The 19,985-nt window shown below is 36.8% G+C and overlaps 1 protein-coding gene across 1 annotated transcript in view; it reads left to right on the top strand.

Annotated features, from left to right (window-relative positions):
* LOC107596507 (arf-GAP with Rho-GAP domain, ANK repeat and PH domain-containing protein 2) overlaps positions 1–19,985 on the top strand; it is a 96,329-nt gene that overhangs the window by 48,534 nt on the left and 27,810 nt on the right. Inside the window, exons 11-15 of the mRNA XM_016287253.1 lie at positions 3,950–4,149; positions 6,396–6,481; positions 7,089–7,271; positions 10,056–10,230; positions 14,345–14,544. Coding sequence (XP_016142739.1) covers positions 3,950–4,149; positions 6,396–6,481; positions 7,089–7,271; positions 10,056–10,230; positions 14,345–14,544 — 844 coding nt within the window. The remainder of the gene's footprint in view (positions 1–3,949; positions 4,150–6,395; positions 6,482–7,088; positions 7,272–10,055; positions 10,231–14,344; positions 14,545–19,985) is intronic.

A 19,985-nucleotide genomic window follows, 5' to 3' on the forward strand; every position in this document is an offset into this window, starting at 1 on the left:
AAAGCCACACATTTTGACCGACTACGTAAATGGGAGGTTTCGACCGGTGGCGATCGGCCTGAACCTTGGTGCGCGCCCCCACCTGGAGGAGGTTCACCCTGGCCTTGCTCCAGGTGCGTCGGCACCTCTGGACGAAAGCGTGGGCAGAGGGGACCGCGACTTCGGATTCCATACTCTAGTCTGGTCATTCTCTGACCTTTGGCATCAACAAGGCATTTTCACCCACAGAACTGCCGCTCACTTGATATTCTCTCTTTTTCTGACCATTCTCTGTAAACCCTAGAGATGGTTGTGCGTGAAATTCCCAGTAGATCAGCAGCTTCTGAAATATTCAGAACAGCTCTTCTGGCACCAACAGCCATGCCACATTGAAAGTCACTTAAATTACATTTCTTCCTCATTCTGATGCTCGGGTTGAATTTCAGCAGATCGTCTTGACTATAGCCCTATTCGAATGGGACTAGTTTTACAGGGGGTCGTTAGAGAAATTTGTGTTTTACAGGCTTACTTTACGATTTGAATCCCATCTGAATCTGCCACGTCTGTTTTTTTCACACAACCCCTGTAATAATTCCAGAGCAAATTACCTACTGTTTTTTGGCAAACTCTGAGAACACTAATCCCGTCCGTGATTGCAGACGATATTTTTTTCGTAACACGTTTCTTTGTGTGTTTTGGCCAACGTGAATAACCGTAGACACTCTTACCATGCACATTTTTGATGTTTGTCTTCCGGCAAAGAAATAATAATAAAAAAAAGTATAATAATAAAATCAAGAGCCAGATCATGTGAACTGTTAAGACTGGCTACTTTAATATCAGTGTCAGGTAAGATTACTCACCATCATTTCTGCACTCAATTACATAATGTTTTACATTACATACCTTTACGAAAACTAAACATGGTTTTACTACAAATAATTAAAAAAAAGTTAAAGGGGTCATATGATGCTTTTTTAAAGCTCATTATTTTGTGTATTTGGTGTAACGGAATATGTTTGCATGCTTTAATGTTCAAAAAACACATTATTTTTCAAATACTGTACATTATTGTAGGTCCTCTATGCCCCGCCTCTCTCAAACGCTTCGTTTTCAACAAAGCCCCCTCCTTCCGATAAGTGCAGTCTGCTCTGATTGGCTAGCTGACCCAGTGCACAGCGCAGTGATTGGCCGAACACCGCAAGCACTCGTCGGAAATGTAACGCTCCTTACCATAATCGCGAGCTTCATCTTTCAAAATAAATGTAAAGACAGAGCCCGAAAGGAAAACAGAGTCGCGTGACAGACACAGTGATGAAGCGGTTACTGAAACCACGCCTTCTTTCTTTGCGTGCACATTTGGGCAGCATTATGGTAATATTTCCACATAGTGAGGTAGATATGTGGGGGCGTGTTAGAACGAGCCGTTTTAGGGGGGAGTGGCAGAGTCTTAACTTTGATAAAGAATATCTCTTTGGTTTTGAGACTTTAGTCTTTGCAACTTCAGGGATCTTATCTATGCACAATCAGCTTGTAACACTCCAAAGAGAAAGGAAAACTTGAAATCGCATCATATGACCCCTTTAAACTAAAGTAACCACAAATTAACCATCGTTTTGCTATAGTAGCCATAGCTTAACCATAGTATCTGTAGTAAAAATTTGGTTATACTAATGATAATAAATCCAAATGACTATATGCAATGCACGCATATAGAGTGCGTAATCTCTGCAAAGCCCAGATGTACAAAACAGACCCTCCCACCTCTGTAATAAACACAAAGATGTTTAATCCTGTCCGATTCGTGTGATAAGATTCGAAACTCAAACGTACTGTAGTTTAGAAAAATAGGGCCAAGTCTGTGTATTTGCCTAAATGCATTGAGTTGCTTCCATGAAATTGGCTGATAATTTTTTTTGCATTAACAAGCAGTTGAACAGGTGTACCTAATAAAGGGGCTGGTGAATGTATGTTTGCAACAAAATAAAATTTTCTGAGCCATTCCTACAAAACTCCAGATTCCTAGAATGCCAAGTATTCATTCAATTTTCTATCTGGAATTGTACATGAATTGTTTTAACCAAACCTGAAGTCAGTAAGCTAAAACGTATTTACTTACTATTACATTCACTACCTAGTTTGTAACATTTCAAGAGAAGTTAAATTTTTTTGTCTTGGTTCATTTATTAAGGCGTTCCTACTTAGGAGATTTACCTCTTAGTATAAGTGATTGCACCAACCAAAATATAATATGGATTAATGGATTTTGGCTGTTTATAATGAAACTGAGTGCTTGCATAGCTGGACAGTGTGAGATTTATTAATGGCAGAGGAAACTGTCGATTTCTTCTTTTTGAGCCTTTTTAGTATCATTTTGAGTTTGTTTCCTGCTGTGTTATTTTCTAGCAGCCACTCTCTCATTATGACTGTCCTGCCACTCTGATACTATCCATCTGAAGCACACTCATTATTGATCTGTTTTTTCTTCCTCTTTCGTTCTTTTTTTTCTTTATAAATATCAGCTCTGTTATAACGGCTGTACAGTACAGGCATCGCTCACCTGTGACCCCACACAAGCTGATGTTTCCAACAAAGCAGCCATTTGCGGAGGCCTAATCGATGAGATGTTTTTGTGTTTGTTTTTTAATGATCCTTTTATGGCTCATTCAGTTCCCCCGCTAAAAAAAAGACCCAACAATAACAACAACAAACAATGAAAAGCTATCGCTCTCTTTGTTTGGCTGGTGTGTGTTGTTAAAGATTTTTCCTCTGTATCTCCTAGCTTTGTTTTTGTGGACAGGACAGAATATTGATCTGTTTGTAGTTGCGTTCTAAACACTGAGCGATATGAGGCTGGACGACTATATAGTATTAGTTATTGGCAAAATAATTGGAATTTTTCGCAGAAATAACGTATCAAGGTCTCTGTGCTCATTTAAAATAATGGGCGCAGGGGGGTCATAATGGAAATGGAAAGCAGATTCGGAGCTATTACTGGTTTTTACATTTGGGCTGCACTCTGGCTCATCACTGCCAATCAAAATGCAATAATGAACATTTAAAAAGTGGTAGTCACCATTTTTATTTGTCTGGTACTTGACCTGGGCCCAGTGGGACTCAGACTGTTGGGTTTTAAGCCAGGGTGAACTTAGCCAAATAGAACTTTGGGTTTTATGTTTAACATATTTTGTTTATGCACACACACCGACTCCCATATTTGAGTCAGTGCTTAGAGAGCTGATGGCAAGGGATTCAGGCCCTGTATTAAAATTTGACAGTAACGGATTTGGGCTTCAACTTAAAGGGATAGTTTACCCAAAAATGTGGATTCTGTAATTCATTTACTAACCCTCATATCATTCCAAACCTATAGGGCTTTCATGCTTTCATGGAAGACAAAAGAAGACATTCAAAAAAATGTGTTAATCGCTCTTTTCCATGCAATGACAATGAATGCTTTTAAGCTTCAAAAAGGACACAGAAGCACCATAAAAGTCTCAGAAAAGGTCAATACTATTTGTGCAAATTCATATAACCAACTGAATCCAATGTGAAATCTGTTTGGGGCAATCTTTCACCCTCACAAGAAATTCCTGATTGTGTAATTTCCTTTAAAAATGACTAGATTTTGCCCAGACAATTCGCCAGACAATAGGGAATGTGACCACTCCTTCAGGCCTGTTCACACCAAGGGCAATCACTATAACGATAAAGGCATATTTTTAAAAAATCGTTCTAAATTTCAACACCAAAACTTTATAACAATTATGGCACAGAGGAGCAATATTGCTGGAATCACTTTCAGAACAATTTTATTCAGCTGATGAATGATAAAAACTTTGACAGCCAATCAGAGTCAGTACTGCTTTAAAGAGCCCAGTGATTGCCTTTTTTAAATCACCTACTGTAATACTTAATCTATAATCAGTCTGATAGAGTGTATGTAAGAGTTTTGTATCATTTTTGTCAGTTTCACAGTGGACTCTGAGCGTGAGAGAGAGGAATGGATAGAAGCAGTACAGGAGTCCATCGTAGAGACATTGTGCAATTATGAGGTGCTGGAGAAGGTTTGGTTCAACAGATCCAACAGGGAGTGCGCTGATTGTCAGGCTCCTGAGCCGGAATGGGCCTCCATCAACCTGTGTGTGGTCATCTGCAAGAATTGTGCTGGTAAGAAACAATTATGAACACAAAGAACAGATCAAGAACAAACACAACAGGAATGGAACATGAAACACACAATGTCTTAAGCACACACACACACCAAGCACGAAGCAATAAAAGTTTACTTGGTTCCTATGTCTTCAGTTGAAAAGGATCAGTAGGATTTTTGTTTTTAAAGAAATTAATAGTTTTATTAAGCAAAGACAAATTAAGTGAATCAAAATCAAACAGAATTTTCCTTTTGAGCTACTTTAAGTAAAAAAAAAATATTGAGCACCAATGTTTAGAATGATTTCTGAAGGGTCATGTGACACTGAAGACTGGAGAAAAGTCTGCTAAAAATTCAGCTTTACCATCACAGTAATAAATTGCAGTTTAACATATATTATAATAGAAAACAGCTATTTTAATTTATAATAATATTTCTTCATAATTCTTCTGTTTTTGCTGTATTTTTGATCAAATAAATGCAGCCTTGCTGATCATAAGAGACTTCTTTCAAGCAACAAATTAAAATCTTATTGATCCCAAAATTGTTACTGGACATATTAAATATCTTCTCACTGGCTGTGAGAAGAATATTGTGTCACGTTACACCGCAGTTTAGTGTGGATAGATAAACTAGTCTGAAAAATAGACAAACGTGTGGTAAGGAACAGTTGTTACATCATAGAGAGTAACAAAACAACGCACAAACAGATTGTCTTTTACAGGTACAGACTAAATGCTCTTCATAGCCATCTTACTCCATCTCTCCTTAGACAGTTCCTTTGCTCTTTCTCCCGATATTGTGGTTGCTTAGTGTGGTAAGGTTCAAGAGAGTGGAAGGAAGAAGGCAGGGTCGGCTTGCTGGGACGCGAGCTTTATTTAAATCTCTGTGCACACAACACAATACGGCGCTCACTCAGCGCTTCCAGACTCGCAGTCAATAACTCAAAACATAACTTAGATTATTGTGACCACCCTCCGACGCCATAAATTAACTCATTATGCAGCCATGTAATGTTACATTAGGTCACAATACAGGAGGAACCAGTGGCTGAACGTGTGCAAATGGCTGCTTTCCCTAAATGTGCACCGCAGCCTTCATGGGATCTATGGCACAGACACTTTAATTAGCTGCGCTTCTGCAGCCGACAATTAGGAGAGCGAGAGCGAAATACTGGGAATATAACGAACAGCTAACGATTAAATGAAAGCAAATTGTCTTCGGTGGGAGACAGAGAGCGTGTGAAAGAGAGAGACAGGTGAAGTGACTTTCTCTTTCTCACAATCTGTCTTCACATTTATAATACTTATTTAACGTTCCCACTTCTTTTTTTCCCCCTCATTCACTTCTGTTTCTTTTTGCCCCGTCTTTTATCTTCCAACACACTTTGATATCAATCAACATCCCTGGCTGTGTGACACGTATTCGGGTTTGTCTGTTTCTTTACACATGTAATTGCAATAAGCTCTTTAAATCGAACTCTGTGATTGGAGACATTCCTCAAGTGAGGCTACGGTTACCATAGAAACTCCCACTATGCCCATTTTTCACTCTTCCTTTCTTTTAATAGTTTCAAATAAGGTAACAAAGAGAAATTTCTCCACCTTTCTGATGGTTTTGTTCTCTTTTGATGCTTTAAATAGGGTTTCATTGAAACAAACGCTGTGTTTAAGGTACTTTCCTGTCTTAGAAGTTTTCTTCGATGGCACTAAAAAACCCTTAACGAGTGCCCTTAATGCACACACACTAACACGTACACAGAGCATCTTTAGTCCCGTTGGCTCTCAGGCGGCTCTAATGATCTTTGATGGCAAACTGGTACTCTAAAATGCTACTAATTATGCCGGAAAATCACACACTCCATATTCAAATATGTGTTTCTCCCTGCCATGTTTAATTCATCTGTTTCTCGCATAAACAACGACTACGACAGTGCCTGGAGTTCAGCTAAATAAATGCGCAGACCAACAAACACAATTAATTACTTATGATTCATTAGCAATTAATGGCTTTTTCGTGCCTTTCATTTGCAATTATAGCTGTGGCAGGCTGGAGAAAAGAGTGCTTGGGAAGGATACGATGAAATGTATAATGAGTATGACTCTGTCTGTATGTGCGTCATACTTGCTTTATACCATTTAGTGTGAAGTTGTGCTTAGTTTTGAGGTTAAGCAGGACATTTTTAGTTAACAGGAAGTTTTGACTATTAAATTAACATTGTCTGTTTTAGATGTGAAAAGTTCAGATCAGTATCTGTTTCCAGGTCAGCATCGATTCCTGGGTCCTGGGATCTCAAAGGTCCGCAGTATGAAGCTAGACAGCAGCATATGGACCAACGAGCTCATTGAGGTACCGATCTGTTGTGGTAGTCACTTCTTACATATTGATTTTAAAGGGAGAGTTCTCTCAAAAATGAAACATCTGTTGATTTATAGTTACTCGCCCTGATGTCATTCCAAAGCCTTAAGAACAAAGGAAGATATTTCGGTCACACTTAATTTTTAGGTCCAAGTCTCACCATTAACAAGCCATTAACTATGACTTTTGCCTCAATAAACTCTTAAGTTGCTGTTTATTAATAGTTAGTAAGGTAGATGTTAAGTTTAGGAATTGGGTAGGATTAGAGATCATGCAGAATATGTGCTTTATAAGTACTAATAAACAGCCAATATGTTAATAATAGGCATGCTAATAAGCAACTAGTTAACAGTAAGAATTTGTCCCTATACTTAAAGTGTTATTGATATTTTTAATGAAACCTGAGAGATTTCTGTCCCTCCATTGAAAGTCCATTCCATGGAGGAAATAAAGGGATGGAAAGGTTTCATTAAAAATACCTTAGTTTGTTTTTCGAAAAAAATCTGGGTTTACATGACATGATGTTGAGTATGTCATTTTTGGGTGATCTAACTTTCTTGTGAAATACATTGTCCTCACATTCTGTCCCTCTCTTTAGCTGTTTTTAGACATTGGAAATAAAAATTCCAACAGCTTCTGGGAAGCAAATCTTCCCCCAGAGGAGGAGCTTTGCATGCAGCCGTCACTGGAGCAGCGTGCATCCTTTATTCACAGGAAGTACAAAAAGAGAAAGTACAAGAAAGTTCTAGAAGGTCTAAACACTAAAGAGGAACTCAACAAGGTGTGTGTAAGAGAGCCTGTGTGCTATTATTGGCCTTTGGCTTAGTGTTATTTTTTTCTACCTCATTAAAAGGCCCATTAGGGCTGGATATGTTGGTCGCTGTGTGTGTATGTGTGTGTGTGTGTGTGTGTGTGCATCTGTTGTTGCTCTGGCCCAGGTGTAAATTAGGGTTACCATGGTAACTGGCTCTCATCAATTTTCAGAGCTGGTTGCCAGAGTTGTGTTAAAACCAAGATTCTGCTTTGAATCGTTTTGCATAGCACTAAATAATGCAACTACAATCAAAGTGCTGTAAAGTTACAGTCGGAAAACAAAGTATGTTAAAGAAATTGAATGGATGATAATGGGTGTGTTATGAGTTAACACGATTTCCTGTGCATAATTCATAATTATGCTGTATTTGTGTGTGTGTGTGTTTTGATTGTTCCTACTGAGTTTGTCCGCATTACTCTTTCCTAAGCCAAAAGATGCTGTTTTTCCTTACCGTCAGCACTAACACAGATCAAGCCTGCTTTTGTCTTCTGGAGAGGGGGGGCAAAAGAGAGGGAGCGAGAGGATTGGAACTGTGGATTACGTGTGTGTGAGATGAGAGCAGCACTGGGGAGTTTTCAGGGGTTCTTCTTAAAAAGTTATATGATTGTGTGCGTGTGTGTCAGAGAGAGAGAGAGACAAAGAGAGTGAGAGGAAGATAAAGAATATAGTGCAGATACATACAGAGGTGAGATTAGATTATAAATGGAAGGGTACGTCTGGGTCAGACACAAACAAAATGTTCCAGAAAAATCCTCCCTGTTCTCAAAGTTTTTGTTTAAGCCCTGATGTGATATATGTCTTTAAGTTTTCATTTTAGTTCCTGTCTGATACTTTCATTCAGCCTGAAGTTTGGAGCAGTAGTCAGCCTGGTAGGCAGTGGTTTTGTGTTTATGAGATATGACAACAATTCAGATTGTTCTTTTTTGAAAAAAGTAAAAACCTGAAAGTGCTTACATTGTTGGGACCAGCCAAAGTAGAACTAGTTAATAAGCATACAAATTAATGTGAAAATTAATATGTTAAAATGCAGAAAGGTTTGTGTGAAGGTCAGATTTAGCAGATGAGAATTATAATTTGCTCAGTGTGATAGAAGTCCCCACCACGATAGATCTTAATGGCATTTTATATAAAAGAAGGCATCTTAATGGCATCACACACGCACATACATTTAATCAAGAAGTGACAGTAAAGACATTTAGAATGTTACAAAAAATCTATTTAATAAAGGCTGTTCTTTTGAACTTTTTGTTCATCAAAGACTGCTGTAAAAAATATGCCGGTTTCCACAAAAATATTAAGCACACCAAAGCACCAAATCAGCATATTTTCAGCATACACTGAAGATTAGAATGATGGCTGCTGAATTTTATTTCAGTCTTTGCCATCAGTGGCACAATTTATCATTATGTTGTATTTGTAGAGTATATATGTGTGTGTTTATCTGGATTATAGTCAACAGCTCCAATTAAAATCAGTGACCTCCAGAAAGTCTCTTCAGAAAAGGTGACCTAGAGAACATGTACACACACGCTAAGGGATGTCCTTGGTTTTTATGTCATTGGAACAACATTATAAGGTCACCTAGACACCAAATGGGATAGGGAAAGGGAACTGGTGTTTTATACTTTTTAATCTTGTACAACAAATGCACAGCAAATAGGCTAGAAGTTATGAATAGAAAATATTAAATTATCTTTATTATTTGTCTAAATTAAATTTAGTATTGTCATTATTGTCATCAAGTAAGTAACTGTCACTGTGCATACATCTCATATCATGCTGGAGAACATGATCATCAGGATGACACAACACTTGTGGAGTTAAAGCAGGTCATGTGTTGGTATCATTTAAAAAGAGACAAAGCAAAAGAAAGAAACAGCAGTCATTACTCCAGTCTTCAGTGTCACGTGATCCTTCAGAAATCATTATAATATACTGATTTGGTGCTCAAGAAACAGTCTTATTATTATCAGTGTTGAAACACTGTTGTTGTGCTGCATAATATTTTTGCAGTAACGGTGATACACGATTTTCAGGATTCTTCAATGAATCATTCAGAAGAACAGCATTTATTTGAAAAAGTTTTTTGTAACAGTTTAAAAGATAATTTTAATGCTTAATAAAAGTGATTTCTTAAAAACAATCGTACTTACTATAACCTTTGATCGGTAGTGTAATATTTACGAAAAATAAGAAAATAATTTGAAATGATATACTACTTTTCACTAGTAGTCTGAGATGTTTTGATTCTTCTGAACATGTATGTGTGTGGTTTACTGTCTCAGTGTCCTTGTTCTCCAGCGGATCTAGCTTGTTTGAGGGGGATCGATAGCTTGGCTGGATCGGACTGTTTTAGATGAAAGCAGTGTTCGACTGAATTACTCCCGCCAACACTCTCTCTCTCTCTGGCTCTCTCAGAGACACACACTATTGTATTTATTGACTCTTTCCCCCTCCATCTCTTTTTAATTGGACTGACTGCTTTCTTTCTTTGGATGCCTCGCTTTCTGTCAGTGTCAATGTCAATGTTAACGTTATTCTGTACCAAGATACCAAGTAAAGCTGCATGCAACAAATGTTTGTTTTTCATATTAGCTGCAAAAGGAGTGGTACTTTGACAATGTTGTTTGTTAATTCATCATGTGCTGTCAGTTTCAGTGTAGTCTTTGCGTGCTGCTGTGCTCTTCCCATCACTGATGCTCAGTCGTGTTCATACAACATGTTTTGTTGCATGTGTGTGTGTGTCCAAAGGCGCTGTGTGCAACAGTGGTTCTCCCTGACATCCTGCAAACCATGGCCCTGGTTTTCAGCGGGGCGGATGTGATGTGTGCAACCGGTGACCCTCAGTACTCCACCCCATATCTACTGGCTCAGAAAGCAGGCCAGAGGCTGCAGATGGAGTTTCTTTACCACAACAAGCTCTCAGGTGTGTGTGTGCTAAATAAACTGTCACTTCATCATGATGTGTACAGGCCGCCGTACTTTGCAATATCCCGTGAAATGCATGCCACCACATATACACTACCTTTCCAATGTTCAGTGTTTCAGTAAGACTTTTATTTATTTAGTTTTTATTTTTTGAAAGACAGTAATACTTTTATTCAGCAAGGACACATTAAATTTATCAGAAATATAAGTAGCAATATTTATAATGTTACAAATTATTTCTGTTTCAAATAACCGATAGCCTTGTGGGCAGCACGCCGACATATGGCGCAGTTTCGCTTCGGCTGTCCCGAGGCCGAATCGCACCTAGTGGAACTTTCCCATTCCCAACCCCCCCATCTCTTTCTTCCTGTCGTATCTCTACTGTCCTGTCATAGAAAACTGCAAAAACGCCAAAAAAAAAAAAAAATTCTGTTCTTTAAATCTTTCTATTCATTACAGATCCCAGGAAAAATGTATCACTGTTTCCACAAATGTTAAGCAGCATATTACAATGATTTCTGAAGGATTGTGACACTTGTGACACTGAAGACTAGAGTAATCGATGCTAAAAATTCAGCTTTGCCATCACAAAAATAAGTTACATTTTAAAGTGTGTTAATATTAAATAAATATTTAAAATTGCAAAATTATTTCGCAATATTCCAGTTTTACAGTATTTTTGATCAAATTTATGCAGCCTTTGTGAATGTAAGAGACTTCTTTCAACCAGCATTGATTTGGTTTGATTGACTTCATTAATCCAAAAGGGAAATGTCACAGCAGAGCTTACCACACAATGAATCAATAAAAATAAAGATAAAAATACTGCATTTCATACAGCAGCCCTTTGTTTCAAGCATCAAAGTATGCACTTCATCATGATTATACAATACACAATTAAGATTATAAAATCAATCATCTAATATGATATTGATTATTCAATCTAATAGCTGGCGGCTTTTTGATATAGTTGTATCAGAAATTAACTTATCAAATATGCATGAAAATGTGTAAAACTTATGTTGAATGCAGATAATGAGATAATGTACACTACATACAGTAAAAACATTGTTACAATTTCAAATAACCATTTTCTTTTTTTAAATATATTTTAAAATGTCATTTATTCCTGTGATGGCAAAGCTGAATTTTCAACAGCCATTGTTCCAGTCTTCATTATAAAATGAACCTTTAGTAATAATTCTAATATGCTGATTTGGTGCTTAAAAACATTTCATATCATTAGCAATGTTGAAAACAGTTGTGCCGCTTAATATTTGTATGGAAACTGTTAAGGTTTTTTTTTTTTTTTTTTTTTAGCATTCTTTGATTAATAAAAAGTTCATTTAGTTTTTAATTAATTTTTATTTTATTTATAAATGTCTTTATTGTCACTTCAATTTAATGCATCCTTGCTGAATGTAAAAAAAGTATTCATTTAATTACTTTTATATGAAAAAAATAAAATAAATCTTGCTGACCCCAAATTTTTGAAGGGCAGTGTAGACCATAAATAACATACTATTTAAATGGAAAGTTTTATGTTTTCCTGTTTTGCAATTAAATACACGCCGTCTGGTACTCACAGTCAAATTTCATCACAATTGGCATTTCTCACAGGCTAATGGGTGACACACACACACACACACACACACACACATCCTTACCTCAAAACGGCATTACCCCTGAAAGTGTCTATAATTAGCTGTAGATTGTGTGTGTGTGTCATTACATTGCTCATTTGGGGCTTTTACAGGAAGTGTGCCAACGATCCTAATTAAGCTATTCTCCAATCAGCACAGCCACAAATGTTTTACAGTGTTCTGCCAATGTTTTGTTAAGCTTACTAACATCGTAACAACAGCAGGACAACATTTGCGTAACCTCTAAATCTGTGTGGAGCTATGGCCTCATTAACTTAATGGCTTGTAAATGTGATTCTCAGTCAGATAATTCAGTCATCATCTTACACACATACACACACATTCAACTTGCAACAAGTTCCATTGTTTCGCTTGGAAAAATACACATACGCATACATTTGAATATATTACTTATGCAGGTTCTCAATTTGCATGTTGGAGGCACGTGTGCAGAGATCGCCAAATTGGACTTCCCTCCGTCCTATCTCATTATCACTTTTAATCCTTCTCGTTCGAACAGAGAAGTATCAGTAGCTGGAGGGAAGAGATGGATGGGTGGAAAGATCCCTCAATTAAAAGGCTTTTCAATTAAAGTTATTTGAACTTTTTCCATGTTGGCGACTGGAAATGTGTGATAAAATCTTCCCGAAGAAAATTGAACCTGAGCATAGTGGCTAATTGAATCAGAATGTGATAAGGTAGTTGGCGGAAAAAGGAGTTAAAAGTGAAGGAGGAAAATAGGGAGAGCAGATGAAGAGGTAGAGCAGAACGAGGGGAGCAGAGTCAAATTCTAACCTTGAGCTTCTATGTTTGAATGGAAGTTTTACAAGCCAGTGCTTAATTTGAGCTGGATCCTGATGGACCCTGTTCCGGAAAATGTCCGATTTTTGCATTCCTGTAATTGTTTTTAAGGATCCGGCATTAGATCGTGACAGTGCGTGCGTGCATATGAGAGCGAGTACAGGTTTATGTATTTGGAGGTTATGTATTGGTCCTCAACATATTTTTGACTGTGACCAGTCAGCTTTCTTAAGTTCAAACTCGCACTCATTGATTGGTGCTTACTGCTTATTGTTTTGTGAGCAGCAGAACGTTTGGAGAGAGTGTAATAATACCATAAATACCATAAATAATACCAAATAATGTGAAATATAATGCATAAACATTATAAACACTATAAACATAGCTAGCCTATACGTTAGTAGCCTATAGCTCACTCCAAAACAAATCATATAAATGTAACGGTATTCAGAACAGAACAAGAATGAAATAAAAATATATAAACCTAAAGTAACCAAAACAAAGCGAAACTGAAAGTACCAGGCGTTAATTGGGCTCACGTATCTCTCATTCGGCACAAATCATAATGTTTCCATATTCGCAATGTATTTCAATGAAACTATTATTTATAATGTAGAGGCTTTGTACTTTACGCGTGTTCGTATATCGACAGAAATATCCTCTTCACATGAGCAAAAATGTGCTTGGCATACAAAGTGGACCAGTTATACCACGGACTATTTAAATTGACCAGTGTAACCTTTTATATTTTTGGTTGACTGTGTTTTATTTTGATAATGAACAAACTGCAATGTCAAGTTTGAGTTGCGAATATGTGGTGTGTGTGTGTGTGTGAGCATGCGAGGCGCCGGCGCGATCGAACAGCTGAAACATAAAATACATAATTTTTGGTCATACAGATAAGAGTAAGACATAATTCGAAAGCACAAAGTGTTTACTTTTATTTTTGCACACGCAAAATAACAGAACATTTGTGATTTTGTGAAATAAAGCAAGGATGCGCGTTTAATTAAAACTGTTACTTATTTAAGTCAGATATTTTTAGCATATTTATACCTATACAATGATTGAATTTTATTTTTATGAAAACAAATTTTGTTATTTTTAATGCATCTTAGATATACATTTTCCTAAAATCATCCTGGCAACCCATTTTTGACCCAGGGTTTGAAGCTGTTCCCTAGTTAGGTTAATGCAGAAACTTGTGAACGATGCTCTCTTATAATTGTGGCATCACCGTTTAGGGACATCATTGAATGTTCCGGGAAAACTTAAGTTGTATTTTCAGTGTCGGTCACAGCGCCTTTTAATTGCTGTTTTGGATCCGGAAATTATTCATTTACAAATTAAGCACTGTTACAATCCTACTTAATAAATAACCTTAGAAAATGAAAAATAAACATATTAAAATGGATGAAATGTAGCTTTTAAAAGCTGTTTGACACCTTGCATGAAGACTGACTGGTTATCAAGAAGCTTCTGAGGTAAATAGTTTTTAAAAACTTTGAATTTCACTTGAAAGCAGTTGGAATAGCGAGCTGCGTTTGCATATAATGCGACTGATCTCCATATAAACAGCATTTCTCGTCCTCACCACATTATAGGATTATTCCTAATCAGCTGTTCTCCTTTTTCTTTTTAATCTCTCTCTGTTTTTTCTCTCTATAGATTTTCCTAAGCGGGAAGCAGTATTTGAGAGCAGTTTTTCGGCTGATGTTCCGTCTTTTATGGATGGATTTCTCTATTGCTCTGTGAACGCCGGCAAGGCCACTCTGGACCGGAAAGGAAGACCCGGTGAGTCCGTCTGTCCTTGCATTCATCCATCCAAACACCCACCTCCTCATTTATCCATTCATCCAAATAATTACCTATGAATATTCATCTGCGCTTCCTGTTTATCCTCACCCATGGCTGGAAATGGTTGCACCGTATTTGTGTAATATTATTATGCCCCCTTCATTTGAGTACCCCATTCTTCTTACACTAAATCCCCCCAAAGATGTTATTCTTTCAAGTATGTTTCCCCGTTGTCTCTATGGCACCCATTGCGCTCATGCTGTTCTCTTCCAAGCATCTGGAGAGGGCCGTTGGTGGTTAGACAGAAGTTCTCTCTAGGGACGGGGCCAGGAAAGGGCCCTACATTAAGGTGGACTCTTGGTGGAGTAACACAAGCATCTGGAGCACATGTTCCACTGTAGGAGCTCGTTTGTTTTTTCTTCTTTTTTTCAGCTCGTCTCTATCTTGTATCCCTAGGGACATCTGTCTCAAGCTGTGGTAGCCTGCTTTGGTCCTCTGCCTGTTTTCCCCGATATCACTGTGTGTGTGCGTGTGTGTTTATGAGCACTGGAAATAAGCAAGCTGTGTTTTAGAATTAGACTCTGATATTTGAAAAGGGTTTAATGCAGTTCTAAGTATCTTAGAAGTAAATGTGATGACTGTTTGAAAGTTTAAAGAACGTCTGTTATGATAATTTACAGATTCCTCATTATTCTTTGCACAAAAAGAAACTTCAGCAAGTGGATGAGAATCTGAAAACTTTCCTGAACTGCCAGTAACGTCATGACCAAACTTCGGAGTGTTCTTGAGAACATTCTCAAATAAACCACGGTTGCTTAAGATGTATAGATAAAATGCATCCCTTTGTGAAAAAAGAAGTGTGCTTTATTGCATTGAATATGCACTTGTAGAGCACTTTATGAAATATTTTATGAAATAATGGACCACTTAAGTAACTTAAAGAGAGTTTTTCATGACTAAGTTTCATAATATTTCATAACTTTTAAAAAGTACACTTTGTAATATCATCAAATTAAATATTTCACTTTGAAAGTGCATTTGAGATTTTGAGAACAATCTCTTAATCTTTTGGCATGTTTTTAAGTACGCTTATTTTGATGTGTTGACTAAAGCACATGTAAAGTACTCGTTTATAAATACTGCAGTGTTATTTGATATTACATTTAATATATTTATAAGTACTAAATAGCAACTTCCTCAAACTTCCTTTAAATGTGTAATTACAAATTTGAGTACGTAACATACATATTTAAGTGCAAGTTAATTTACCTCAAATGCTTGTCTGTACTTTCAGCTGCAGCCATTCTTTAACCATATTTCAAATACAATAGTAGTTATGAAATTCCAAATAAATATGTACTTAAGTGGACCAAAAAAGCAGTATTACTTTATTTTACAGCCCTTCCCCACAGGTACTTATGTACATTTTATTGTAATTACAATAACTGGGTAATAACTAGGTATTAACCCTGAACCTACACCTAACCCATGTAGCTACCTTTTATCATCCAGTAATTTCTTAGGTAAGTTCACTGTAAGTGCAGGTAAGTGCATGCACTGTGAAATAAAGTCTTTTTAGAAGTATGCTAAAGTGTACTTTTTCACAAGGGTGTTTATGGACAAAAAATCTTACAATTTTGGCCTAGGTAATGTTAAGGCAGTGAAAATGGAGGAGGGATGTGAGCCATGTCAGAGACCAGAATATCGTAGTGATGTGGAACTGGCTTCTTTTAACTTGGGCCAGTAATAAACCACCTAGTACCCACCCTATCAACCGCATTGCACCATTCTAGAAAACACTCAGATCACATTAGCAACCACATAACAATGCCCTGGCAGCCACCCACAACACACTTGCATAGTGACGGTGACTTTTGCACTTGCAAGTACCACTCTTTGACTCTTCAGAAAAATATCTCCACAAAAATATGAAAATCTTTTGGTTCTCTTCTGCTTTAGGAACAGTAGGTCAGATAAAAAAAAAAATTATTGTCTGATTTGTGCTGATTTAAAGCTCTAGAGAATCATCAGTTTGCCGCCCCCACCCTGGCCTTTTTTATTTACTGATTTTGTCCTTCTAAGCCAACATTGTTTAAATATCTTACATGCCTCTATAAAATAATTTTAATGTCAAGCTGAAAATACCTTATTTAATTTATTATAAAACACAGTGTGCAGCCACATTAATGGTGTCGTAATAGTAGAGTCCCTTCTAAAATATTCAGCAGTACTACTTAAGCAGTGCATTTAAACTTGTTTAATCAACAGGAAAATGTTGCTTGTGCAATTCCTAAAAAAAGGACGTTTTTAAAGCTCTTCCATTGAGGTTGCATTAAAGCCTTTCACGCTAATAGTCTAAAATGTTCTATATAAAACCTAATGTCAATAATTTATGGTTTTGTTCTGGGGACTTTAATAAAAGCACGGTCTGCTGGATTTGAGGCTGTCCGGTTGATGCACTGACTTCACTATAAAGCACCATTTTTTGCTACAAGGAAGCAAACACCACACGCTACTAACAAAAAGTAGCCAACCACACTGAATATGCTTATGGGCCAGTATATTTTTTAAATAGATAACTATCCAATGATTTGTGTTTAGGATTTAATCTGAGCCATATTTTTCTGTTGCTTCTTTTAGTTGTTCCCTAACACTGCATGATCAGAAAACACAGATCAAAACCTCTGATTTCTGATTTCAATGTTACTTCAGTGTTTGAAACATTCAAGGTTCACAGTTTGTGGCGTTCATCTCTCTCCTCTGTTTCTGTTCGTAGCAATTCTGTTCTCATGTACGTACGGAGATGGACTTTTTTTTCATCCAATCCTGTCTCTTTTGCTCTTTCTATCTCTGTTACACTACTTAATCTCTCTAAATTTTAAATTCCCATTTATTTAGCATTGATATTCTACAAATCAAGGGTCTCACAATTCATTCGCAGCAGTATTCTGCAGCATTAATGGATTACTAAAATACTGGATGTCATTGTAAAGGATATTTTTGATTGTGGGTTTGCATAAATGTATGTGTTTAGGGTTTATGCACCATTCAGAATTGAATTGAGAATGTATTTTAAATTCCAATTTTGTTTCCTCAGTGAATTCATCCAATTGAGATGGTAACTGCTCAGAATAGATGTGGAATTATAACGGAATTCATAATGACAATAAAGTGTTGTGTTTAATAATACATAGGCTAATAAAATAAAACAACATATGGTGTATTTCCAGAAACATTATATAAATAGTCAATGTTTGAAATGCTACCTATAGAAATGTATGTTTAATGATGGTGGAAGATTTTACTCTCTTACTCTATTATTTATTTGTTATTATTATCATAATTTTCCTAGAAGGCAGCTAAATAGAACTCCTGAGTTATCGGTTGTTGTTGAGTTGAACCAAATTAGAATTTTAATTCAGTAAATTCCTCTTCCTGTCACACGTCCTATGGGGTGTTGCCAATTCAATTGAAATTTGCATTCATAAATTGAAAGCATATTCTTAAATTCCAACCCTGATGTGTGCGCACGTTGTGAAAGAGTGTGTTTTTCTGTGTGTCTTTACTGAGCTTCCGCTGACACCCACAGAGGAATCGTGCTTTTAGGGGAAGAGGAGAAAACAACCACATCTGCCCCTTTATAAATCATGCAGCGGTATTCCTCCGTGTGTGTGTGTGTATACTTGTGAAACACCCCATGCTCTAAAGGGGATAATGCATCTAAAACAAGCTCCCATTGCCTGTCACTGCTGGTAGCTGTGTGTTTCAGAGCCGGGGCAACTTCTCAATCGAGACTCATTCATTTCTTTCATCTGGATCAATGTTGCGATGCTTTCATAGCAAACAATGTCCATCCGCAATTGAAAGAGGTCCCCCATGAGGTTTCCGCCTGTGTAAATGATAAAACAAGATTATTTTGAGGCACGTCCATTGATGACTAAGCCTCTGAACTGGGCTCCAGACACTGAACTCACATGAATATGAGTCACTTTACTCGCACATTAGAAATAAATGCTCACAACGATTTGACCTTTAGATTTTCTTTCAACAGTCTCTCAACAGTTTTACACTAAGGTCTGTTTCACACATCACGTGAAAGCAGCTCGTATTTATTTTTGCATCCATGTTAATAGGTTACAGTATTCACACTGCTGGCAAAGTGGCGCTGTCTACAGGAGTGTAAGTGCATGTTTTGGTGTTGGGCCCTTTTCTGCTCGTGCTAAATTAAACTCGGCAGAAAATGCATTTTAAACCTACTTTTCAGAACATTTGTTGCAATGTAGCTGTGTTTAAAGCAATTTAAACTACTTCAGTAAACTACTCTTCTGTTGTTTGAAGACATTTGTTGGGCTCCATGCATACATAGTGACTGCATTGTCTATTCAGTAAATCTGACAGTATCCAGCTGATTCAATTAGTTTATAGCTCCAGTTTATAGCTCCAGTTTGGGGTTTAGTGTCATTCTGTGTAGATTAATTATCATATGGAGGTAAATGTGATTCCACTCCTCATGTTACATATTTTCTCATAAATTACATTTTGTGGCCATCAAATTGTAATAATTATCAATGGACAACCCCTGATTGCGATGTATGGTTGTTATTAAAGAACACTTGCAATACAGTAGCACAGAAATAATTGTATTTTCTTTACAGAGCAGCATGAGTCTGCTGTTGTAGATACATTGTTGTTTTCCTTATGCGTTCACTGTGAAATAGACCTAATTGTATATACTGTAAGTGATAAAGTAAACTACTCTTCTGTTGTTTGAAGACATTTGTTGGGCTCCATGCATACATAGTGACTGCATTGTCTATTCAGTAAATCTGACAGTATCCAGCTGATTCAATTAGTTTATAGCTCCAGTTTGGGGTTTAGTGTCATTCTGTGTAGATTAATTATCATATGGAGGTAAATGTGATTCCACTCCTCATGTTACATATTTTCTCATAAATTACATTTTGTGACCATCAAATTGTAATAATTATCAATGGACAACCCCTGATTGCGATGTATGGTTGTTATTAAAGAACACTTGCAATACAGTAGCACAGAAATAATTGTATTTTCTTACAGAGCAGCATGAGTCTGCTGTTGTAGATACATTGTTGTTTTCCTTATGCATTCACTGTGAAATAGGCCTAATTGTATATACTGTAAGTGATAACTTGTTGTTTTGTTGCAGCATCTAATTAATGTGGAATTTGACAATTATAGATATATAGTATACACCACTGTTCTAACGTTTGGGGTCAGTAAAATTATTTAATATTTATGCTCTTATGATCATCGAGGCTGCATTTATTTGGATAAAATACAGTAAAAACAGTAATATTGTGAAATATTATTAACATTTAAAAATTAAAATGCAGTTTATTCCTTTGGGAAAGCTGAATTTTTAGCAGCCATTTCTCCAGTCTTCAGTGTCACATGAGCCTTCAGAAATCGTTCCAATATTCTAAAATTTTTATATCAGTTTTGAAATCAACTGCTTAATATTTTTGTGAAAACC

Source organism: Sinocyclocheilus grahami, unplaced genomic scaffold (genome assembly GCF_001515645.1).
Source record: "Sinocyclocheilus grahami isolate Dianchi unplaced genomic scaffold, SAMN03320097.WGS_v1.1 scaffold219.1, whole genome shotgun sequence".
NCBI classification, from domain to species: domain Eukaryota; kingdom Metazoa; phylum Chordata; class Actinopteri; order Cypriniformes; family Cyprinidae; genus Sinocyclocheilus; species Sinocyclocheilus grahami.